Source organism: Cynocephalus volans, chromosome 8 (assembly GCF_027409185.1).
Source record: "Cynocephalus volans isolate mCynVol1 chromosome 8, mCynVol1.pri, whole genome shotgun sequence".
Classification (NCBI taxonomy): Eukaryota; Metazoa; Chordata; class Mammalia; order Dermoptera; family Cynocephalidae; genus Cynocephalus; species Cynocephalus volans.
Genome location: NC_084467.1, coordinates 36,195,222 through 36,221,041, shown reverse-complemented (window position 1 = coordinate 36,221,041; position 25,820 = coordinate 36,195,222). Strand labels below are relative to the sequence as shown.

General features: G+C 44.1%; 1 protein-coding gene across 5 annotated transcripts in view; it reads left to right on the top strand.

The window, feature by feature from the left end:
* The first annotated feature begins 4,504 nt into the window (after positions 1-4,504).
* ERI3 (ERI1 exoribonuclease family member 3) overlaps positions 4,505-25,820 on the top strand; it is a 125,367-nt gene continuing 104,051 nt past the window's right edge. For 2 of the 5 annotated variants that reach the window (XM_063104629.1, XM_063104631.1), the window contains exons 1-3: positions 4,539-4,885; positions 6,839-6,914; positions 18,253-18,530. In XM_063104629.1, coding sequence (XP_062960699.1) covers positions 4,751-4,885; positions 6,839-6,914; positions 18,253-18,530 — 489 coding nt within the window. In that variant the 5' untranslated portion in view covers positions 4,539-4,750. Of the gene's footprint in view, positions 4,518-4,538; positions 4,886-6,838; positions 6,915-18,252; positions 18,531-25,820 lie in introns of those variants that run through there. The other 3 variants (XM_063104630.1, XM_063104632.1, XM_063104634.1) reach the window with 3 other exon arrangements.

Sequence of the window (25,820 nt, the reverse complement as noted above, 5' to 3'; positions counted from 1 at the left end):
AGGTGACTTCACTTATTCATCAAATGTATGTACATGGAATATCAAGATGATTAAGACACAGTCCTTTTCTTTGAGGATCTCAGAATATCATAGGAGAAAGACACAGAGGCAAATCATTTTATTACAGAGTGGTTCTTAGATAAGAGTAGATATAAGCACAAGGTGCAGTGAAACCACAAAGAGTTTCTCTAAGTCACAGAGTCAGAAAGTGTTACAACCAGGACTAAAATCCTAGACTATCTTCTGGGTCCAAACCTCAGCACCTTCCACCACTCTAGCTGCACAGCTATAGTTGTTAGAACCCTTAGACATAGTCCGAGTTCTAAGGAAGGGCAGTATCCCTTGCTGCTGGCAGGGAGTTTTTAAGAGCAAGAAGAGGACATTGGGAATTGGGATGTGGCCATACAGGTGACCCAGCAGCACTTCAGACCTAGAAGAGATGATGGTGCCCTCAAGGTTACTAGGCCATGGAGACCCTCCCTTAGGACGGGATTGATCCCAGACCCTAGAGATGGCAAAGAATCGTTCTGCCTATGGGAGCCCCTGGGGCACTGGAAGCAGAAAACCAAGCGGGTACTTAGAGAGGCAGATTGGGGCCAGAGAGTGAAAGTCCTCAAAAATCAAGCTGGGATTGAGAGGAGAGGCCATACTGGGAGTGGCAGTGGGGATAATAGAATGAAATCACACAATTCTTGGGCTGGAAGAACTTGCTCACTCTCTAGGATCATCCATCATCTCCTTTTTGCTTCTGTTGAGTTCAATAGATCCTGACATGATTGTCTGCTTTTTTGAAAGCAACTTCTTTGCTTTCAAACTTTGCTTTTTCCTCCCTTCTGAGCACCAGATCTGGAAGAAGCCTGGGGCCACAGTCTTTTCTGAGGATGTTTTGCCTCTGACTAGTGGCTGGAGCAACCCTGTACAGTTGGGATGGGGCTGTGGGATTGATTCATGCATTTGTGAGCCACACCTCTGGGGCATGTGAATCACAATTCTCTCTGGACCGGTGGGCAAGGCAGGGTGAAGTTAGAGGATTTGAGGTGAGAAGGCTAGGACCAGAGGGGACAGAGAGTAGGGCAGCTTGGGGAAGAGAGCCTCCCTGGGCAGGTGGCTCCATTTGATTTCCGATTTAAAGGGGAGGCTTAGATAGCCAAGAAGAAAAAGGCTAATAAGAAAAATATTAAACTGCAGTGTGTGTGTCCCCAGGGACTTCCTGCTGCCATGACTGACCTCCCGGAGAGCGCCATTCGTTCCGAGCGTGGCAGCTTTATAGGCACTTGTAGGCTTGCAAAGAACACCAATTTGCTGCTGCAGTTTGTTTTGATAACTGAAACTTTCAATAAATCTATATTAAAATCAAAGGGAAAATTAACTAGGCCCCAGTGAGGGGCACAAAGATAAGGGAGCACATTACCACCCCGGCCTCAGCCACCCCACATCCATCTCTTAGTTCAGATTCAGGTCACCAGGGAGATGAATGGCTCAGGCCCATGGGGAACAGCCCTGGGGAGAGCAGGGAGAAGGCATGGCCAAGTCCAGCCCCCACTGCTCCTCCAGCAGCAGAAGACTGCCAGGGGTGTGAGTTGGGTGGCCGAGGAGGTGGGATGGTGGTGGTCATGGTGGGAAGACGAGCTGGAGAAAGGGGTGAGGAAGGGTGAAAATAATAGTAATAACCACCACCATTTACTGAACTTTTATGCCAGTTATTGTGCTAAGCACTTGTATGTTTAATTCTAATAACAGGTAGGTACCAGTATTGTCTTCACTCTAGAGAGGAAGAAACTGAACCTTGGAGAGGTATGTGACTTGCCTTAGGTCATAGATGGAGCCAGGGCTCACACCTGACCAGGATCTCTCTGAGCCTACACTCCTTGTAACTGCACTATGCTGTCTTATGTAGCCTGTAGGGACTAAAATGGCAGTAGCAGTTTTTTCAGTTCCCTGACAAAATGGTTTCATACTCAGTCTGGGTTCTCTCAGCTGTGCCGAGTTTGGAGATTGCCATGCACTGTTCTTGAATCGTGTATTCTCTATCCTGTGATTGCTGATTAAAGTCCCAGCTTTGATGGTCATCTTGCTGCTTTTCCTTGTGGTTTGACAGGGTAGCAGAAGAACCAACTTGGTCCTCTCTTTGGTTCTTGTTCTCAGAGTTCGGTTTAGCTCAGTCACTTAATCCAGGAGCCAGGAATTTACCCACAGGGTGTATCTGTGTCTATGTACCGAACTCAGTTCATCTGCCTCCCCAAATTCACTTGCCCCATCTGCTCCTCCATCTGGGCATTGGCCACTTGTTTCTTGGACAGCCCAGTTCCCACTACTACTTCATTTACTAACATATCTGGTTATCTTAGCCTCTCCTGGGATGAGGGTTAGGTTTTGAGACAGCCCCCAATGTGCACACTGTGGTTGGACTGAGATGGACACAATTTGACCTAATCAGAGGCTTTGACTCCTCTCAGCATTTCCAGTCTCAGATGAACCGCTGTGTTTCAGGGTGTGTGTGGAATCTGGCACCCCCTGTGGCTACCAGACTGGTGGTGTAACCTTTCCTTTCTCCCTATCTGAGGCGTGACGGTTCTACACGACCTGTCTACAATACATCCTGTATGATAGAGCTGTGTTTTCTTTGAAGCTCTGGCCAACTTGGTTATACGCTACCTTGTATTTTCTTTCCCTCCTTCCTGCCTCCCTTCCTTTTTCCCCCTATTCTTGATGCCCTGGGATTATACTCCCCAATTAAGTTTGAGCATATAAACTTTGCCTCAGGCTCTGTTTTCCAGAAAACCAGACAGCACACAACAGAGTCAAGACTTGAGGGGAGCCAAATACTGGGTTAGGTAGCAGTGTAAGGCACCAAGGGTACAATGAACTTTTAAATTGTTCTATTATTTGAACACATTTTGCCTGGTCTTTGTCCAAGAGCTTATAGTCTGGGGAAGTCCTGGAGGCTGTACAGTTGAGTTCTAGGACACCAAGGAGAAAAGAGCACACTCTGGGAAAGTTAAAGGACCATGGAAGGCTTTATGGAGGATGTTGGTGATGGGCCTTAAATAAAGTCTCCAATCCAGATAGTACTCATATAGATTTACTTCATTCTTACAGCCAGGAAGGTTGGCTGTGCCCTATATTCGGGCCAGAACTCGGGATACAACAAAGCCATCTTGCTACCTCTTATGTTTCTTATTTTATTTATATATTTACTTGCTAATTTTCTGTTTTTCCTCCCCCATTCCCTCGCCAATATAAACGTTCTTTGAAGATACAGATTTTGTGTTTTATTCACCACTGAATCCTCACAACCAAAACAGTGCCTGACACTTGAGAGGCACTATAAATATATGTTGACTGATTGACCAACTGGGGTTAATGTCTAGGTTGAACAGCAGGAGGAAACCCCAGTTCCATCTGCAATAATCAGGGGATAGGCCAGATGTGCTCCCACTTTACTGACCTTGGGATAAGTCTGCTCCTGCTGCTGCTTATTTGCTCACTTGTTCACAAACATTTTTTGTGGGCCTGCTTTATGCCTGGCACTATGCTGGGTATTATTGATACAGTATGAACAATATGAAAATGTTTATTCTAAAGGAGCTTACAGCCCTGGGGGACAAACAAGAAAACAGGTAATTGTAAAACAATGTGATCATTGTCGAAGGTGCACAGTAGAATCACCTAACGCATTATGTGGGTGAGATTAAGGAAGGCTTTCCCTAATATGGGGATTACCAGGCATTCCCAGCTCAGGTTGGAGCCATTATAGCAAGGTCAGATCTCAGAGGTGGTAGGGCCTAGAAATGACATCATTGTTTTAAGTGAAAATATGCAGATGGCAGACAGAGGGGCTTGGTAGCTGAAGCTGGGCCAAGAGGATGGGTCTTGACTGATGAGGAGGTTGTCAAAGCCATCACTGGCTTGGCCAAGGCTGGGGTTTCCCGGTTTATAACCTGGTGACCATAGATGAAGAAAGACATTTTTGGCTTTGGCCAAAGTTCTCTCCAGCTGACTGGAGAGAATGACTGTGGAAGCTCTTTCATCTTCATTAAATCCCCCTCCTCTCAGATCTCCCCAGGGCTCCACATCAGAGAGCAGATGATAATAATTACTTGTCGAATGAACGAATCATGAGAAGGTGTCATCTAAATAGAATATGTCACCTTATCAGCTTATACTCACCTATAGGTATATTATAAGGTGGGAAAACGGAGGTGGGGACCTGCGTCGCTCTAGGCCTGAGAAAGTTTTCGTTTTAAAAAAAAATCCCTTTCACAGCTCAGAAGCGACACCCCTGCCCTAACCTTCTGAGTACGTGCAACCTCAAAACTACAAGTCCCATAAAGCTGGCCGCCGGGAGTCACCATCTTGACACACCTTAGCGCGCATGTCGGCGGGAGAGCGAGCACTTGGGGAGAAGAAGCCCCGCCCCACAACCTCCCATTGGTCAAAGCGGCCGGCGGCGGGCTCAGCGGTTGGTCGCAGCGCCCGCCTGTCCGCCGCGTCGGTAGGGGTCAGAGTGCGCGGAGGTGAGTCGGTGTGTTGTGGACTCGTGGTGCTGGCTGCCGCTATTGAGGCGGCCGGGAACGGGCGGTGGGGAGCGGGCGGAGGTGGCCCTGCCTCTGCCTAGCTGGCGCCGCAGTCGGCGCGAGCCGCGCCCGCCGCGGTCAACTGCCCTGAGCGCCTGCTGAGGCCGAGGGAGACGTCGGGGCCTGCACCTGGAGGGAGCCTGCCGCGCTGGCCCCGTGGAGGGGGCGTTGCCATGGCGACAGCCTCTCCCGCAGCTGACGGGGGACGGGGGCGGCCCTGGGAAGGAGGGCTGGTCTCCTGGCCCCCTGCCCCTCCCCTTACGCTCCCCTGGACTTGGATGGGCCCGAGTTGGGGGCAACACCCCGGGGTGGGTGATGCCAAGAGCCCCCCCCCCGCCGTTGGGCCCTGGTTAATGCATGCGGGGTGAGGGTCGCGGCTCGCAGTTTGTGCAGCTTTGGGTGCTGGCCCATGTGCTCACCCTAAATGCATGATCTACTGAGTAACGTTCTGTCGGTGGGGTAGCGGGCCAGGGCTTTGCAAGACAGTCTGGGTGAGTCGATTAAGGGGGCTGACTTCTTACCTGGGATTACTAGAAAAGAGGAAGAAAGGTTTGACCACAGAGGCTAGAAACGGAGCAAGGAGACAGTATATACAACGTCCCCTTTCTCCCCTCCCTGACACGCACACTCACAAGGTTAGCAGTTTACCTCTTTGTAAATCTGAAGTGGTGGTAGTAGTGATGGTGGAAGGAGTGAATAAGGGCCTAATTTGGCTAGCTTTCTGTTTGCTTTTCCTGCAAATGGTCTAGCAACAGGTGTTTTCTTCAAACAAAACATGAACATGGTTTGAAGCTTGCCTACGAGTTCTTGCAAAATATAACCGCTCCTTGTTGACCTGGATGTGGGGCCTTTCATTGGGGGTTTGGATTTTGTCTTTAGGGCTGAATTTTGCAACTGATAGTACCCATCATTGCCTCTGCCAGAGGTCTCTGGCATTTACTACTCTTGTCGAACATTTCATTAGTCTCCCAGCTGAAGAGCAACTAAACATGAACTCTATTGGCTAAAGACTGTACTTTATTTGAACTATAGTAGGTTGTGATTGGATAAATGATTTTTTGTTGTGGAATTTCTACCAGAAATTGGCTTCATCAAATTCTGGTTTATTCTGACTTTATCATACACAGTATGCCTTGTTTTAGTGGTTTGTGCTTGGAGCTTAAGTATATTATACCTGAGTCCCCTACCATTTAAAAGCCAATTTATAAACAGGGACTTGGAGTGTGACTCCACTAATGTGTGTCTGTGATCTTGGTTAGAAACCCACTTGGCTGCCTTTTTTGGAAAGTGGGGGGTGGGGGCAGTAGGCAGCCGGGAAGTTATTGATAAGGTTTTCCTTTATGGATTCTGTGGTGCTTTACTGGAGCTCATAGCACTTTGGCAACTTAAGCACTCCAAATTAAAAGCTCATTAACAATTCCTGCCCAAAGATCCTGTAAGTAATCAGCTAGCTAGATCGTAGAGCTTGGCTAAGAGCTTTCTTTCCAACGTGAAATTTCCAAATAAAAGTGCTTTCATTCCCTTTCATTTTGAAAAATGTTTTCTTTGTGGTGGAGTAAATTGGTGAGTGGCTTTTTCCCAGGGCATATGAGTAGAATAAATTCTTAAATGTGTAGAATGGAAGACAGGAATGTATTGGTTCTAATCCTAGTTCTTTCTCTGTACAAAGAGCATCACTAGCTTACAAGGGCATCTCTCCAACTTCTAGTCCTTTGGAAGATGAATTAGGTGTTAAATATAATAGATATCCATTGATGTTTTGACTTGGGGTTTGGTTACCGTGACTTTCTTAGAACTTGAGGCAGACTTGGAAGCATTTCTTGGTCTATGTGGCCGTTTGCAATATGGCCTGTGGGTTTGTGGCAACCCCAGTCCTGGCCCAGTCTCAGTTCCTAGTATTGTCAGCCTTACCAGTGTCTCCTTCTTGATTAGACCAGGATTCTAAAATTATCCAGAGAGCCACCACTTCATGGCCACATTTCTCAGGTCCAAGCCCAGATATTGTAAATGTTTAGTGTTTCTAGGAGGTAAGCCTCCTTAGGAAGAAAAATATACTACAAGAGAACATGAAATCCATCATTCCAAAAACAAATATAGTATTAATAGCTTCTGAAAGCTCTGTAGGGGCACCATCTTTCCACATAGATAGCTGTTATCCGAAAGTTTGAGTTTAGGAGTTTGAAATGTAGTGTTATCCTTAATGGGGATTTGATTCTTTGTATTGAAATAGACTTGTTGCAGAGATGTGTATTTATCCACAGCATTGGGGCTTTCCAGCTCTCACAGATCCATCAGCATCCCCAGCTGCCAGTCTTGGCATCTTCGAAGTAAGGAGAGGTGAGAAACCTGTTGCATGGTTAAGTTTAACTTCTTCCTTCTGAGTATCTGGGCTTGGGTGTGTATAGGGTGGGGGCTGGTGCAGATTGTATTTTTCTGTAGCTTCTTCTGAAAAGGCAGCATATGCTCAGAGCCTATTGTAACTTACCCAAAGTCTATGAAGTGATGAGAGTTGGGGGTGGAGGATCCAAACTCTGGAGTTTTTGTCATTTCTTTATGGGCGTTGCTTGAGCAACTACTTTAGGTTCAGGACGGTTGAATAGAGCCAGAATATTTATCCTGAGAAATACACCTCTGAAGACAGTAGGAGGAAACACATTCATTTGGCTTTTGATAATGTATTTGGCCAAGGCATTTGGGATCTTGGTTTGATTTGGGTTGTGTGTCACCATTGGGTGGATGGCTAATCCCGTCCTATCTCCATTTTACAAGGATCAAGAGCTGGCTAAAAAGGCGGACTCTGATGATTTGATATCCAGGGACTCGGAGGCTATTTGTTCAATAAATAAGGGCCAGTTCCTGGGATTGTAGTGGTGAACAAACATCCACGGTCCCTGACACCAAAGACCTTACAAATTTATGAGAGAGACAGATAGTAAAGAGGCAGTAATGACACACTCTGAGAATTGTATAAGGGAAATATAGGTGCTTTGGTAGTACTCAGAAAGGTCCCTAATTCATGCTTGTGGACCAGGGAAGGCCTCTCAGAGGAAGTAACCTCACCTAGAATTAGATGAAGACATGTGGGACCAAGTGTCAGAGCTTTGCTGAGTTTGAGAAAGTTCAGTGTGGTTGTAATAGTGCTTAATGGGCAGCAGGCAGGAGAATTAGGTGAGAGTATGAAGCAAGAAAAGCAAGCAGAGACCAGAGCCTTGTAAGCTTTTAGGGTTAGACTAGGGGATGGCAAACTATTTCTGTAAAGGACAAGATAGTAAATATTTAGGCTTTGTGAGTCTCATTCCTGTCTACCCACTCTACTGAACTCTGCAGTTGTGCGTGAAAGCAGCCACAGACAGTATGAAAATGAATAAGTGTGGCCTGTATTCCAACAAAACTTTATTTATAAAAACAGGTTGCAGCTGGATTTGGCCCATGGGCCATAGTTTGCTGACCCTGGGATCAGCCTTAAGAACAATAAGAAGCTGTTAAAGGGTTTTAAGTAGTAGACTTACATTAGATTTATGTTTTAGAAAGTTTGTTCTGATTTCAGTGCAAAGAATGGATTAAAGGGGACAGACAGTACTGGAGGCAGAGAGACCAATAAGGAGGCTGTGGCAGTTACCTGGGTAGTATTTTATATTTCCCCTTTTGTGGCAGTATTTTGGCCCTTAAAAATTGAGTATAACTGAATCTTTGCACACATGTATATATTGGTTCTCTTTACTAACTACTTGGCCATCTACTGGAGCTTAAAGGATGTCTACCAAACAGTTTGTTGGAGATACCAGCTCCTATTTCACAGACTGGCAAAGATGTACGAAGGGAAAATTGGTATAGAATGAATTAGAACTGGGAACTGTTTTCCACTGAAGGAAGTATGGAATAAATGGAGCTCTGGAGATTTTGGTCTTAGGGCTCATAGTGTAATGTCAGTTGTTTTGAACTTCTTGAACTGTGTACACAGAGGATGACCCATTTTCCTAAGCTTTCCAGGGAATTGTCCTTATTCTCTATGTGTCCTACTCAGTCTCTTGTTTCAGTGCGTGTAGCAGACCAGATTTTTCTGGTTTGGAAGTGTCTCCCAGTTCAGGTATGATGGTATATGTCAGGCACAGGGACCAAATAAAGTATTTGTTGAATGTCCAGTGTCCTGAATCTGCTCTTTTCCTTTGTCTTCCTTTTCCTACAAGCCCAGTGTACTTGAATTGCTGGAGGGAACCTATAGGTTTCTCATATCAGTTTAACCTTGGGAACCTCTCTGAGCTTCACTTTCCTGTTTGTGAAATGGAGACTTAATAGCATTGGTTAAAAGATTTAATAACGAACGTATGGAAAGCTCTTAGAAGAGTGTCTTGGTAACTTTTATTACTAATAGTATTTTACACAGCTAATAAGTTTTTAAAAAACAGCCAGTAGTTGTGTGACTTGGCCTTTGGCTTAGTATATTTTGTATGTCCTCATAGTTGTCATTGTATCCATATGATAGAAACATAGCCCCTGGCAGTGACAACTAGCAGACCCGAGTAAGTTTTCTCAAAGCAAGGCACTCCTCTTGTAAAGAATGGAACTCCATTATAAAGAATGGAAAATTTCAGACAGCAGGAATTCCATTCAGAATCCCAGAACTTTTTTAAGGGTGGACCTTAGTCCCAACGCCATCAGTAAAGTGAATTGAGTGAGTAGCTTCCCGATAGAAATTCACCAAAGTGTTACCAGTCAATCCTCCTTGCTTTGTAAATCGCCTCTCTAATGTTTTTTACTTTTTACTTCCACTCTGGGAAATAGGTCAGGTGGTCAGCATTCTCGTCCTTGCTAACTCCATGTGAGGAAACTGAGGCCCAGGAAGGTTAAGTGAGTTGGCCAGGGTCATATTGTGAGTACTGTCAAAGCTAGTGCATATTTACCTCGAGATGAAATTGTATTAGTTTATTGTTGTGATTTCTTTTCCCTTGAGTGAGAGATGCATAGTCATTGCAGAACTGCAGTCTGATGCATGCCTTGGTTAGATCTGCTTGGCTTGATTTGGGTCCCACTTTATCCACTTGGTTCTGTTGAATTTTAATTGATAACCACTAGTTTCAGACCTGTTGGAAAGCAGATTCCCTTTGGGTAGTTGTTTTAAGCCTTTCCTCCTTTGGGTACATTCCTTGGGGAGCCTCGGGTACGAGGGATTGCTTTGATATGTTCAAAATTGTGTCTTGTGCCCCACAGCTACAGGTAAAATCAAAAGGCGGATAATTTATGGGAGTGTCAGACCTGGCCGCTGGCACCTAAGGAAACCATTAGTATGCCTGTTCAGACCCTCTGTGTCCTTGCGATTGATTCCTCTTTGCATGAGCCTGATTTGGGAAGCTGTAGATCTGTGGGTAGTGATTGGATGTGACAGTCCAAACACCGGTCCCTAAATTAATCCTTTTAATAGTATTCCGGCACCAAGACAATCCCCTCTCTCTCTCTCTAACTGGGGAGGATAGAATGGGGTGGGCTAGGAGGAAGGATAGAAAAAGAAAGAAAAGAAGCTTTGTTTGGTACTTAGGCCTTGCTCTGTTCTAACACGTTCTAATTCCAGAGCAGTTGGCATCATTATTCTGGGGATATTGATTTATTCAGCAAATATTTACTCATACTTTGTGCCTGGCTCTGTGCTGGGCGTTGGGAAAACAGAAATGAATAAAATGTGGTCCTTGCTAAGGATCTATCTCAGTTTTTCTCGGGCTTTTAAAACTCATGTGCCATTTCTTAACCCTTGACTTGGTGTTGTCAGCACCATGCTCACTCAGTGAGCTAACCGGCCATCCCTATATGGGATCTGAACCCGTGGCCTTGGTGTTATCAGCACCACACTCTCCCTAGGTGAGCCACAGGCCAGCCCATAAAACTCATGTGCCATTTCAATAAAGTAATCTCATGCTCTTCTTTAATGCTATATGAAATTTTAAAATGCATTAAAGAGTCTGACAAAATAAGTCAAAGAATTACCATGTCAAATAAGTTTTTTTTTTACACACACATACACACATACACCTTATACTGCTGTCTTCCATCCTTCTCCCCTAAGTCCTTGAAAATTACAGCTAGTGGGAGAAACAGATACCTAACATCTTATAATACACTAAGATAAAAGTTATGAAATAGGAATAAACTGTGCTACTGGATCACATTTGAGCAATTAACTTTATGAGGGGATGTCAGAGAAAGCTACTAAAAAGGGGGAGATTTGAGCGGGGTTTTGAAGAGGAATGATAATTTGCCTGGTGAAAAATGGAACTGCATTACAAAACAGAGGGAGTATCATTTGCCAAGGCACAGATTTGTAAAAGGAAATATCACATTTGGGGACCTGAGCAAGAGCTGGTTGTAACCCTGCTTCCTGCCATTTTCTCCACTCTGTAAGATGGGAAGATCTGCTCCCCTGGAATTGTGTTTGAGAAGAGTCTTTGAGTTCCTTGTGCTGAGGTTGTTTTAATCCAAGACACCTCTTCCTGTTTCTGCTTTTGTGCTTAGGGCTGTAATTTGTTTCTCTTTTTAAAATAGAAAGAATAATTAGAATGAAACAGATTTGGATGATTTGGACAGACTCAATTGTTACTTAAGGTTGAGTTACTTTTGATTAAAGTTACACTTTACCTCAAAAGAAAAACTCAAGTTGATAGGCATTGTTAGCCCCATGGCTGATGGGGGAATCAGTTAAGTAGGGAAATGTGGGCCATCAGACATGGCAGAAGAGAACAGGGCCCCAAAGAGCTGAGCACTTCTGGGCCTTAGTTTCCTCATGTGTGAAACGGGAATACCGTTACCCATTTTGCTTCATAGTTGGGAGGATTAGATGAGATAAAATATGTAAATCACCCATATAGTGCCTGGCCTATAGTAGATTTTAAGAAAATGGTGTTTCCCATTCTTCTTACTCATGTACTTACAATAGTAGCTCCCCTTTATTGAATACTTACTATTGTGTGAATCACTTTATATACATTGTATGGTTGAATTGAACCCTGAAGATATAGGTGGTGGTGTTGTAGCTGTTATTACAAGGAGTATATAGTAGAGTCAGGATTTGAACCTATTGCCAGTTTTTAACAACTAGATTATAAGACTCCTTGCTTCTACCAGTTCTCCATTTTGGAAGCAGGATTATAGGAGGTGTTTGAAAAGTTCTGGGTACCAATCTTCTGGGGTCAGATGCTGTCACAAGTGTGAGAGGTGCTTAATGACACTACCATACCCTGTCCTCCCTCCATCTCTAGCCTATTTATGGTGTCGTTAGGAAACAAGACTTTGCCCCCTCTTGTGTGCGATGGGGTTGCAATTGACTTGCAGGACTTTGCAATGAGATGTCTTCCAGCTTTGGCCCGTGGAAGGAGTTTACCCAAACTGCTGGGTGTGGTTGATGGTTTAGCAAATAGTGAGCAAATCACAAACAGTCACCTCTTTTTAAGTGCTGCTTTGAGCTGCTGAGACAGGCCAATTGAAGGGGAGAGTGAGCCTGCTGTGGCCTGTGATGTTGCCATCAAAATTTGGTGTTCCTGAAGGCCTTTAGTGACTTTAGCACTGCTGGTAGTTTGAGATTAGCGGCTGCTTCTGATGTTGGGAGAGCTCTCCCTAGCCCTGCCTTGGAGCAGAAACAGCTGTAGCTACAGGCCAAGGCAGTGACTGATTGTAGAGAGGAGAATGTTTTGTTGAGATGAGGATGCAGCTTTAGAATTCCTGCTTCCTTTCCACTTTGGGGCCAGCAGAAAGTCACATAGAGGTTCCAGGGCATGTTAAGCTTTGTTTTGTCTCTAATCTCTAGCCTACAGCAGACTAGACAGAGCCCTCAGGCTCCTGGCCTCTTCTGTGAGACTGCAGAGAGGCTTGGGGGATGAGTAGTGAGGCCTGTTCTTTGTGTTGGAGCAATGGCCCAAGATCCTGGCCTTCGAGTTGGGAGCCCTGGGTTCTGTTATTACTCTTTCTTGCTGTGTGAACCATGGGCAGTCCTTTTCTCTGTCTGGGCTTCATTTTCTCTGGCTGGCTGGACTGTGTCACTTTTTAGGTTTTCTTTCACCTTTGACAACCTGTGATTTTCACAGAAAGTGCTCTGGCAGTAAGGATGCATTCATTAGATTGAAGATTATGACTTTTGAAGGCATGAAGTTTATTTATATTTTTCCCAGGCTATTTTTAGCTGTGCAAGACAAAGCCTATGACTGAATGAGTTCCAGACAGGTATTACCATGTTCTTTGTTGTTGTATCTGTGACTCAGGTGTCTGAGCACTTGTGATACTACAGGTCAGACTGGGACAGGAACTGGCCCCGGGACTAGGAACTGAGGAAGCTATGGCTGTAGTGGTCCCAGGTACTTCCAGTCAGCTGGACTCAGAACCTGCTTCTGGTGCCTTTGACTTTCTCTGGAATGTACCTCTGTCTCTCAACTTGGCTTTTAATAGAATGGATTGCATCCAGGGATGGTATAAATCTATACCCTCCCAGAGATTCCAAGTATATGTGGCTGGAGGGGAGGTGGGTGGAAGTAGACCACATGTTTCTTGATGGGCTCCTCCTCTTTTCCCTTTCCTAAGGTTCCCCTGGCCTGTGTACATGGATATTAAAGGATAACCCCCTCTCTTTGCCCTCCTTTTCCCCCTCCAGTAATGGAGGCTATAAAATGTCTATTTACCCAAGACACCAGAACGACTCCTCTGTGGTTCCACTAATCTGGTGATTTGGTGCTTCTGTGGTCTCTCAGGTAAATACAGATTGAGACTTTTTATAAAGGCATATTATTTCTCTCGTTAAATGTGTGTTTTGGCACATGTGTTATTTACCTGATAGTCAGTAATGGCTGCAGAGGAGCCATTGGTGTCTGTTGTGTAAATACGCTGCGCAGAGACCATCCTCCAGGGGCTGTGGCACAGGCCTGTTTCTCCAAATCAGGTTGGCCCTGTGGCAGTCCCTATTTACCCCTCCCCTGTCTGCATCGGGGGGTTCGTCCCTTCATTTTGAGGAGAGAATTATTCATTTTCCTCCTTGCCATAGGCTACTTGCTAGCTTTAATTTGCTAGGAGAAAGGCAAGGATGTCTGAGAATAAATGTGTATAAATCTTGTTTTCTGATGAAAGATAGTTTGTGGAAATATACAGAAGCATAAACTTTTTTGAGTTCTGCCCCTGAACTAGATACTCAAAGTTTCTGTTGATGTTATAAGCTACAGACTTATATTCTGCCAGTCTGTGACTAAAGTATAAGGACATCAACGGAAAAGAGAAATCCATAAGATTCCAGGGGGTTCCAGGGCTGGTGGGATGCCGCTGCAGGGAGTGCAGGTGTGTCTCCTGAGAAGGCTACATGGTGGCAGGAGTGGCAGTGAGGGGGGCATGAATGGCGTCTCTTCTGATGGAGACTCAGCTGCATAGAGAGAGACTATTTGGGCTGAGAGATGCTTTGAAGGCTGGCTTTTGCCAGCCTCCCTGCCAGAAGAGAGCACGCAGCATACCTTCTGTGAGCATGATGGGGAGATCTCTCCCTCAGATACTGTCTGTTCTCTGTTTTTTTTTTTTTTTTTTAAAGCCACATTGTATATGGACTTTAACAAATAATTTTTTAAAAGTTTGAAACACTTTATATAACGGTTGGAAGTACAGTACAAAGAATTTTCTTCCTCAGTCATTTGAGGGTTAAGTTGCCCCATCACCCTGAATACTTTGTGTGCACTTCCTATAAGCAAGGACATTTTCCTACCTAACCATAAAACAACCATCAAAATCAGGAAATTAACACTGATACGTTACTTCCATCTAATCCTCAAACCCCATTCAAGTTTTGCCAGTTGTCCCAGGAATGTTCTTTGTAGCAAAATGATCTGGTTCAGAATCCTGGATTGCATTTAGTCATCAAGTCTGTTTAGTCTCCTTTAGACTTTCCTCAGTAAACATTCCTTGACTTTCATGACCTTGATACTTTTGAAGATTACTACTGGCTGGTTGTTTTGTAGATTGTCCCTCAGTTAAGGTTTGTCTGATGTTTTCTCATGATTATATTTACGTTATGCATCTTCAGCAAAAATGCAACAAAAATGATGCTTTGTTCTCATTGCATCTTTACAGATGGTACATCATTTTTATTTATCCCATTATTGATGGTGTTCATTTTGATCACTTGATTAAGGTGATGTCTGCCAGGCTTCTCCATTATAAAATTATTCCCTGTCGTAATTTTTTTTTTTTTTTTTTTTTTGCTGGCTGGTACAGGGATCAAACCCTGGGCCTTGGTGTTATCAGGATCATGCTCTAACCAACTGAGATATCCAGCCAGCTTTCCTGTTGTATTTAATAAGCATTTTGTGGGGGATACTTTGAAATTACGTAAATATCCTTCATCAAACTTTAATTTTATTTGTTTATTTATATCTTTGTGGACTCATGGTTTTCTGTTTTATCAGTGCATTATAATCCATTATTGTAATTATTTACTGGCCAATGGAGTCTCTTCAAGGTGGTTCTGTGTCCTTTTGATATATTCCCATTGTTCTTTGAGTGCTTTCTTGCTTTCTGGTACAACTAGATTTTCCAGGCTCATCTTATATTCTCTGTGCCACAGCCCTGGAATCAGCCATTTCTCCAAGGAGCTCTGGTTCTTTTAGTGGAGAATAGTGTTTAGAAGGCAACTGGGTGCTCCTTTCTATTTAATGTTGCTGTTCTTTGGCCCTTAGAGCTAGAAAATATATGTGCATGAGTATGTATATTTGCATGTATATGTACTCATACTCACATTTACATCTAGATTTATATATCTGTGTCTATATCTGTGCCTATATCAGAAACCATGAATTCACACTCTTACTGCCAAATCTAATCCAACACCACAGATTTTTCTGCCTTTCCATATTTTCACTTTTTTCTCCAACAGTGAGAAGCCTGATTCCCATTATCCTTAATATATGGACATTTTTGGTCAATTCCTCTCTATGTAACATAATCTCCAATTGCTGCCACTGCCCTTTACCCCTCATGAGTGCCTCTTTTACCCTGCCCTTGACTCCCCACGTCACAGTGCCCCCATTGTGGATGCACTCCACACCCCAACTTGGCTCTGACATCTACACCACACCTTCCCACCTCTGCATGGATACCCTCCTCACCCTGCCTGGTCTCTGGCACCACCTCCCAGACCCCTCCAGCTCCCCTCACTCCAGCTGGTGTAGATACCTGCCTTCCTCTACTGCATTTGATGGCTTTAGGACTGAATTTTTCAGGCAGGGAAGAGGAAGAGTTACCCTCTGTTTCTTAACTTGAGCTGAGCGTGTTTATTAGAAGTAAGGGAAGTATGGAACCCAGTGACTGCTGACATGTGGAGGCCTGGTCTCCTAATGTCTACTCTCACAACTTCCTACAAGAGAAGTTTTTGATTTGGGTGAAATCAGGTGAGAAAGCAAGGTCTACAGGCAAGAAGACCTCTGGCCATCAATGTGTTGTCCCTGAGAGGGAATAGGAGATATATATATATAGAGAGAGAGAGAGAGAGAGAGAGAATGCTCTATAGGAGGTCTAGAGCATTCTAGGGATGCAGGAGACCTCAAAGTTACCCTCTGTGGCTGCCTTATCCATTAATTGGATTTTAGGCCCAGAGTATGGGGACCTAGGAGGGTATAGCCCAATAGGATAGTAATAGTAATAATAATAAACTAACATTTATCGAGTCCTTATGTGCCAGACACTGCTTTTAGTGCTTTACATGTATTGTCTCATTTCATTCTTGCTTAAGGAGTAGGTACTATTATTGTTATTTTACAGTTGAGGAATTGAACAGAGCTTGCCCAAGGTGCCATGGCTGATAAGTGGCAAAGCCAGGATTCAAACCTGGAAGCCCTCCTTAATTATGCTGCTTAATTGCCTATAGTATTTGGCAGACAGGGTCTAGTCGACTGTATATACTATGTATACTATATACACATGGAAGAAAATTAAGATTTTCAAAAGTCTGTATGCATGACCTGACTTTAAGGGGTTAGGGAAGAATTCTAAGGCTCTGAGGGACTTTGAATCCAAACTAGAATGGGTAATTTGAGCAGACTGGTATCTACTATCTCAGCAAGGCTTCCAATATTGTTCAGGAGTGGGGGATGTAAAGAGTTATTTTGGATTCCAGCTTTCAGAGGGATATTGGCCCTTTTGCCTTTCAAAGGAATTCCATAATGAAACTCAAGCGAGGCTTTGTCTACCTGGGCTGAGGAGTTTGGGCTGCATTTTTGGAGAGCCTATAAAACAATAGTGAAAACAAGTGCTGTGCTTGTGCAGGGGCCATGAAGAACTTAAAATACTTTTTGATCTTAGTTCCATTGACTTTCCTATGAAACCTTACTATAGGGATAGGGAAATTGAGGATCTGCGCTAGTATATATCCTAATAAATATGCAGGCAAGTTATCGTAGCTCATTCAGTGAGTCAGGAGAGAGCTGGAAAGAGAAGCAGTACTTGGCATTGTCCATTTCCACTCAGGTAGTAGTGACCTCATTGCCTTTGAGTGTGCCCTGGACTTCACAAGATGCTATTCCCTCTACCCTATGTGGAGGGAGCCAGGTGCCCACTTGCAGCCATTTGGAGGCAAGCCTTTGGCTCTGTTGTGATGAGGCTTCAGAAGGCATAAACTCTGGCCATTTCTGTATTGAGCAGTGAGATTTCTTGTTTGAGAATTAAAGTTGATGGAAATTTGAGTGTTGAGCATAAAAGGGGGAAAGATACAAAACTGCTTTGTTTCTCTTTTTTTTTTGGAAGCTTGAGTTATTTGTGAGTAAAACTTAGGCTTTGATTTTTATATTTAGTTAGCCCTCTGAGAAGCAGACATTCTGTAAATTTAAAGGGAAAACTTAAAGGAAAAGTGATCAAATTTTTTTTTTTTTTGCACATGTTCACTAAGAAAACTTTACTAGACTTTTAGCAATGCTCCCATTACTGCCACATCTGGGTTTTCTTTTTCTTCCCAATTTAAAAAGTCCCGCAGTCATTCAGGGCCTCTAGTAGAGAGTGAGTCTGAAGGCAGCAAATGAGAAGGCCTAAGGCTGTTGCCAGCTGTGCTCTCCAGGCTAGTTCATTCCCCCAGGGTGCCACTTACTAGTGTGGGGGTGGGGAACCTCCAGAATGTCCTGTGATTGGCTTTCATGTTGGGAGAAGGCAGAAGGGTATGGGGAGATGTCAAGATATAGACAGGGGAGCCAGGGGCAAATGGTTCATAATGGAGCTGAGCAGAGAGCCTTGGACATGTTCTGATCTTTGTCTCAGTCTTCTTAGCTCCCAGCACTGATTGTGCAACTGGGTCACCTCATGTTACTTTGAGACCCTTAGCTTTAATGTTAACAGTTGCCACCTGAGAAGTGACTGCAGAATTTTTCTCTCTTTTGGACTTTAGAGCTCCATTTAAAGATGAAGACCAGTGTTGCATGTTGTTTTGAGAATGATCTGGGAGACTCAGAGCTGTAATAATATTGCAGGTGCTGGTGTTAGGGTCTTGAACTTTAGAAACAAATACTGTGATTTAGAAAAGGGGTCCAGAAACACTGGGGAGTGGCTCATGTTGTGTGGATGTTCCTGAAGACTAGAAGGAATAGGGCCATAGCGGGAGGGGAGTAACCCAGGCTCTCTGTTTTTTTTTGTTTGTTTGTTTGTTTGTTTGTTTTGTTTTTGTTTTTAACTTTCCTCCCCTAAGTTTTAGATGCTTCTGGATGTTCAATGCTAACACCTTTACAGACTGGAGCAGCTCGATTTTCTTCGTATTTACTTTCAAGAGCAAGAAAAGTGTTGGGCTCCCACTTATTTTCTCCCTGTGGTGTTCCGGAGTTCTGCTCCATATCCACCAGAAAGCTGGCGGCCCACGGCTTTGGCGCATCCATGGCGGCAATGGTGTCGTTCCCTCCCCAGAGGTATCACTACTTTTTAGTGCTGGACTTTGAGGCCACGTGTGACAAGCCGCAGATTCATCCTCAGGTAACTGTTGCATCACTGATTCAGAAAATGTGGGGTGGGCAAGGAGGGAGGGAGGATAGTCTTGCATCCTGGGATTCAGAGGAACTTTTTCACATCTTCCTGGCTTTTAGCTTCTCATTTGGAATTCCTGCCTAGGAAACAGGACTTGGTTCAGGTATGCTAGGGTAAGGTAGAACTGAGGAGTCTCTGGGGAGAACTGGGCACATGGTTTCTCTCTAGTCTCAGCTTTTGGGAATCAGAATATTTCCTTCTCTCCCAACTTCCCTTTCCTCCTCCTTTTTCCTGCCACTGCTGCTGGTTCTTTTAAGGAGTACTGTGGTAGCCAGCCTCCAAGATGACCCCCGTGATCCTTACGGCCTGGTATTTATACCCTTGGTAGTTTCCCTCCTGCACTGAATCAGAGATAGCCCTGTGTAATCAATAGAATATAGTGGAAGAAACAACGCATGACTTCTGAGGCTAAGTTATAAAAAGCATTGTAGTCTGCTTTGCTCTTTTGGATCACTTGCTCTGGGGGAAGCCAGCTGCCATGCTCCAACGACACTCAAGCAGTCCTATAGAGATGCACATTTGTACAGTAACTGAGGCTCTTAGCCAAAAGCCAGTACCAACTGGTCAGTCATGTGATTGAGCTATCCTGGAAGCAAGTTCACCAGCCCCGGTCAAGCTTTCAGGTAAATGCAGCCCCAGTGGACATCTTACCTCAACCTCAGGAGAGACCCTGAGTTAGACCAGCCAGCTGAGCCACTCCCAAATTCCTGGCTCACAAATAATTATTGATGTTTCAAGCCACAAGTTTTGGGATGGTTTGTTATACGGCATTAGAAAGGAAAATTTCTTTGCTTGCTTTTTTTTCCTTAGTCACTAACTGTGTCCAAAGACCTTTTACCTTCTAAGGTAATGCAACTAAGAAGCTTGGATTAGCAGCAGAGGGGCACCTATGCTAGGTGATATTGAGGTTCTTAGTGTTTGCTTTGAAGGAATGATTGGGGGGTTGATGTAGCTGATCATTGTAGCTTGGCACCTTGGGTATGCCTGTCTCTAGTACTGTAACTTCCCTGCAGGGCTCAGTAATAGGGTATGTAATTTGGGGATGCATAGACATGTTGCTCTGGTAGCAGCTTTCAATAGTAAGCAGGAGAGGGAGAAGAGGACCTCAGTATTGGGCATTTGGGAGACAAGGAGGAGTAGGGTCTGTTTGAAGATAAACTAAATTCATTCTCATGGTTGGTTTTTTCCAGAAAAGGGTCTGTCTTTAGAATGGTAGATTATTTTGTGTAAAGCGGACACCACAATCCTTTTACTTTTCCCTTTCTATTCTCTTCTTTCCTGTTCTCCCTTAAAGCAGTGGTCTACCTTTGGGGCATTGAAATCAGGCCTACTAAGGCCTGGGAAGACAGGAACTAGATAAGGAGAATGTGTTAAGGAAAGGAACTTTGGGCGAAAGGGAATGAAGCTTGGGAACTACCACCACCACACTTACTTTCTTGCGTCTTGCTCCTGTCTGTGCTGTGGAATCATCTTCTCTGCGTCCCCAAACGACTGGAGTTTCTCTGGCATGGTTGTGTGTTTGGATGGTGGGTTGGGAATTTTGGTTATGCAGATTCTTGCAGGTAGGGAATCAGGGGTCCATGTCCTAATACCCCATATTATTTCCCTTACTGTTGTGGGTTTCAGTCACTGAGTAAGCCCTAGTATAATGTGAGGCTAAAATCCAACATATCTCCATTGCATATGATTCATAATCACTTTCCACCTCCATTATGGCATTTACTGCTTTCTGCTTCCTGGCACATGCTTATGTATATATGTTTCTTATCTTTTCAGTTAGATTATAAACTCACATAATTATGTAGCTCTGCTCTCTTGTCCAGCAGAGAGTTCTGCCAGTGTTCCTAAAGGTGAAACCTGATTCATGTCCAATTTGAAAGTCTGTCGATGTCACCTTTCATTTCTCTTTCAAGAGCATTGTTCTCTTTATTTTTTGTTCTTTTTATTTATTTATTTATTGCAATGCTGAAGACACAATGCAGTACAAATTTAAATCACTTGTATCACCAACTTCCTTCCCAGACTTAGGTACTGAGGCCTTCCAGACCCAGGCTGAGTTAGGGCTTTATGCTGTTTACCAGGACCTGGGCATGATTAAAGATTATCTCGAGAATCAATGAACCCTGATGATGTGATTCCAAGGGCACTTAAGGAATTGGCTGCCCTGGTTCATTATTAGCAAAGCATTAGCTGTTGCTTTAGCGAACTCGGGAAGAAGCATTTGCTGTCTTGCTTATCTTTAAAAGAGGAATACGAATGATCTTGGAAATTATAGACCCGTTAGTTTACTGTGATTCCAGAGAAGATACTTGACCTGATCGTCAGATAATCAATCAGCAAACAGCTAGAAGAGCATGGGGTACTGAGTAATAACGTACATGGGTTTGTGAAGAAGAGCAAATCCTGTCAGATCAATCTAACTTCTTGCTGTGACATAATGATGGATTTGAGTGGATCTGGAGCAAGTGATAAATGTAATGCATCTCGACTTCATTAAGTCTCCACAATGCTGTGATCAACTGGTGGGAAGGTGAGTTTGGGGCCAGACATCTCTGTTGGACTGCTCATCAGACCACCCTTAGGAAAGGATGGGCAGCTTGAGACTTGTTAGTGGCAACTTAAAGCCTCCTTTTTGCAGGGGTTGTGGTATCTTTTTAAAGGTTTTGCAGGTATCAGGATCCTGATAAGATTCAGAGAAAGCTTGAATGATGGATTGGAGAAGTTGTCGGTCCTGGATAGGACAGTATCCTTCCATCAAGGTCACCATAGGTCAGATTCTCATTAGAGGAGCTCCAGTGGCGCAATCGGTTAGCGCGCGGTACTTATACAGATTCTCGTTAGAGCCTCTGTGTGGTTTGGGTCTTCTAGTCAACAAGGGAAGTGGAGAAATTGGAAAAGCTCAGGAAAGGAACAAAAATCATTAGAGGCACAAAAATAGGACTTAGAAAGAAAAGAAATTGAATATAGTTTTAGTGACTAACTTCTTGTCCAGACTAAATATATTCATCATGTGAGGAGTAGTTGTTCCAAAGAGTATGGTAATAACTTGGTCTTCATTTTAATAAGGACAAAAAAGAATGAATTTAAATAGAAGCAGGAAAGATTGAGATTGGGGATGAGGATGAACTTCCAGAAGAGGCAGAGAAAGGATTAGAATATGGTGTATAAGTTAGATCAGCCTTCCCTAGTGCTCTCTCAGAATGGCTTGATGGCTGTCCACTGGACAGATATTCTTTATGGGTATAGTCTGCCTGCCTCCTGGGGGTGGGGCTGGAATTGTGAATGAGAACTTCCCAGCTCCTCTCCTGACCAGCTCCCAGGAGCTTTCAAGATCTAAGACATCTTCATAGTACACTTCTAGTTCCTATTGAGAGTGTTTCATATATCACACTTGGGTGTGTAGGAGGTAGAAATGGGGTTTGGGCCAGGGCCTGTTTGGAGGCTTGGTGTGGAGCTCGTTTCTCTCATCTGTCCCTGGTTTTCAGAAGTCTCTGAGTCGGCTTATTGAGACTAGCCTAAGGGAATTAAGAGGTGTAAGTTCTCTTGTACTGGGAGAGTAACAACATTGATTATAAACTTGGTAAACATCTGATATTTTCCATTTGTCATCATTTTTTTGCTGTTTATTTTTGTATTTTGTTCAGCTAGGTGAATGCCAGTAATAGGCTTTTATTTTCTGGTTTTTGCACTCATTTTATTTGTTTTACATGTTTCAGTTCAGATTAACATGGTAGGTATTAGTTGAAAATGAGACTGTTTTACATTTGAAAACATTTTCTCATTTGAATATTAATTTAGATGGCTTAAAATGTTTTAGAGGCTCTAAACTTCAGAAATATGGTTTCATTCTTAGGATTGTTTCATGATATAGAAGTAGATTTTTAGCTGGCCTAGGAGAACCGTGATTCCTTTGTCCTCACTAACAGTAGTTCATTTTGCTCATTTTGGTGTGGATGTGCATTGAATGGTGGTTACTGTGACCCTGAGGCCCAGAGAGCAGCCTGAAAGCTTTGGTGGGATCTTTAATTGTGCCTCTTTAACCTTGGGGCAAGTTCTCTCACCACCTCAGTGTTCAGAAGAGACCAAAGCAAATGTAAGTGAGGAAAATGAGGTATAGGCCACAGCACATGGGGAGGAGGAAATAACCTCAGCTGTCTGGACAGCCAGGGAGGGAGGGGGCAGCCCAGCTCTCCCCATCTGGGAAGCTGATGTCCCGGCTGCTGTCTCCCCTCCCTCCCTGAGTTCTCTGTGCCCATCCATCAAACTCCTGGGTAGTCTTTTCCTCACTGCTCTGCAGCAGCCCTGCCAACTGTTTTCCTTCTCATCTGTATTCAAGTGCCCATAACTTTGGAGAAAAATGACCTTTGGGGTTGAGGTTTTCTAGTGTTTGGTCTTTGTCCACAGGGGCTTTTTTTTTTTTTTTTTTTTTTTTTTTTTTTACAGAAACCTTGAAGAGACTCCATCTGCATTTTGAGTTAGAACTATGAGTAAAGGAGTTTCTCTTTTATAGAGAATTGTCCAGATGCTGGGTTATTTTGGGAGAGTAGGGTGGGGGGAGGGTTGATGGTGACGGAGGAGAACGAGGAATATAGAAGAGGGGCATTTGGAGGATTTCAGTATGACCTAGAGCTGTTACACCATTATTAGTCTTTTGTGAAAGGGACATTTTGGAAAACTTCATGGGAAATTGGTTAAGATCCCTACAAAGCAAACTGTATTGATTCCCTTCTCTGTTCAAGGCTGAAAGGCAGGAATCCCCTCACCCCTCCCACCACACACACATTGCTCTTTGCTCCATATTTAGCTTCTTTCTTTCTCTCTTCTTGGTTCCTGCAGTCTTCAAGTAGACAGAAAGGCAGTTTCCTAGAGAAAGAACATTCCCTCCCTGTTAGCTTGTCCTGGTTGCAGCTCTTCCCAGTGGGAGGGGTTGTGCCAGACTTTTCAATGGGAGAGCCCAGTTGTTAGATTGTGGTCCCTCTGCCTGTGGCCCCATCAGCCTGTACTTTTTTCTGTACAGACAGGCGAAGGCGCTGACGCTATTCTTCTAAACTGGGAAATGAAATGCAAAACCGACGTTAATGTAACATTATGGTTGAGATTAAATGCACCAAAATCAGGAAATTCAAAGTTATGCTTCCCACAGCAACTATAACTCAGCCTCATCTGGCATGTGTAGTATTTTGTGTTAGTGTGGATGGTGTTATATGTTAAGACATTAAAGTTAACACCATAAGCAGAGCACAAAATGCTTGAGGGGGCTGAGTTATGATGACTATGTGAGCTGTAAGTGTTCTTGCACAGGCTCCTGACTCTTGGAATAATTTTTCCCATGTCCATCAGACCAATTATTGCCTTTCTTTTTAGTTATATCTTTGCTTTAACACATCTCTTCTTCCAGGGTCACTATAAATGAATTTCTCTATTGGTGGCCAGCAATGATGATGGGAATAAGGCGTCCCACTAGGCCCTTTTGTTCTTTTTGTTGCAACCTCCATAAATGTGGTGCCTCCCCCACCACCTCTCAAAGCCATCTTCCTCCACAGGCCGCTGTTTCCTGGTGGTCCCTCGTAGGGATGGGCCTCCCCCTGACTCTCCCTGTGACTCCTCACTAGTGCTCCCTGAATGGGAACAAGCATTTGCTGTGTCCGGGTCTTAGCCATGTTTCAGCTTCACGTGAAAGCCAAAGGGCTTTTCTTTATTTGAAGCAGACATAGCAATGTAGAAGTAAAATATACATCTTGGGGAATGGAGCACTGATGCGTGGTGGTGCTGCCTTGTGTGTTTGGCATAGCGGAGGCAACGATCGAAGTGGGTTTATTTGCTCTATTCAGGCCGCTTCTCCGCCTTCCCCAGGGTTTATACCTTTAAGCTGCCATGGTGTATAGTTAGGCTTTGGAGTTGCCTGGGGGTGGGGCCAGGAACTTTCCTTGGGGAGCACTGGGTCAGTGGTAACAAAATCACCACATAATTTAGTGCAAATCAGGAAACATCCCCCCTAGCCTCTTGTTATAGTGGTGGCTTCCCCAGGGCTGAGACAGCTGTTGGAATGCAGATTTTGTTAGGCACTGGGCTAAGGGTGGTGGGGAAGAGCTCTAAAGAATAGGGCTATTGATAAATGGTGAATGAAATCAGGGACTGTAAAATAATAGTGACACCGAGCTGCCTTTTAAAGTTTTTGTTGGACAGACAAAACCAAAGAAGTCAGCAAAGAAATGGGGAAGACCTCATTGTGACCACCTTAGAGGCAATGAAAAGGACTCTTTAGTCTTTGGATAGCATCTTCAAACTCTGTTAGATGCTGGGGATGTAAAGATAAGTAAGAAATGGTCCCTACCCTCAAGGAGCTGATAGTCAAGGAGGGTAGATATACGTGTAACAACCATTAGGCAGCATGATAACTACCATTACACAGGTGAGTACTTGGTACAGCAGGGGCACAAAGGATGGGAGTGATCAACCCTGCTCACGGTATGGGGGAGAGGTTGCATAGACTTCATGTTATAAGGAATTTAGGAGACCAGAGAGGGCCAAGCTGGCCTGAGGCCTCTCAGAACTGTTATAGTGGGAATAAAAGAAGGGGCTCACAGAGTAAGCCAGTATGAATTGGCCTAAGTCAGAAAAAACTAACCTTGATTGCAGGCTTGTTTGTGGGAATGTTGCACATGAGGGAGGGGGAGAGTGAAGACTTTGAACCTGCCAAATATTTCATAGTTCAGTTAGTTGGATTATTTGTATCAGTTATATGGTATTTCTCACATTCAAGCTAGAAGGTCTTATTGGGATGCTGGGAGTGAGAATAAGGCTAGAGGAGGCTGAAGAGCATTTTAGCCAATAAAGTGTGGTCAAAGAGGGTGAGGGTCACAGTGGAAATATGTGAGTGCAGCTCTGAGAGGTGAGGTCAGGAAAGTGAATGTCATGCCTCAGTGGTCGTTGTAGCAGTTGGGTGTACTGCTAGGGCTCTAGGGAGAGTCAAGGGCTGGAGAATGACTATCCCCACCCACAAATAAAGTACTGGGAGTTTAGATCTAGATCTGCTAGGACCCCCTTCAGTAGACCAGGGAGAGTTAGGCCCTTCAAACAGGTAAACAGCTGGCTGACTAACACTGAGAGAAATGTGGAAGGAAGGATTAATGAAGAGGCAGGAGGGTCTGGGTAACAAGAGAAGACTAGCAAGAGCAGAGGTGATTGGAGGGTATGGGGGTGGAGGCTGAGCTCCCCCTCTGAGCAGTAGCGACAGGT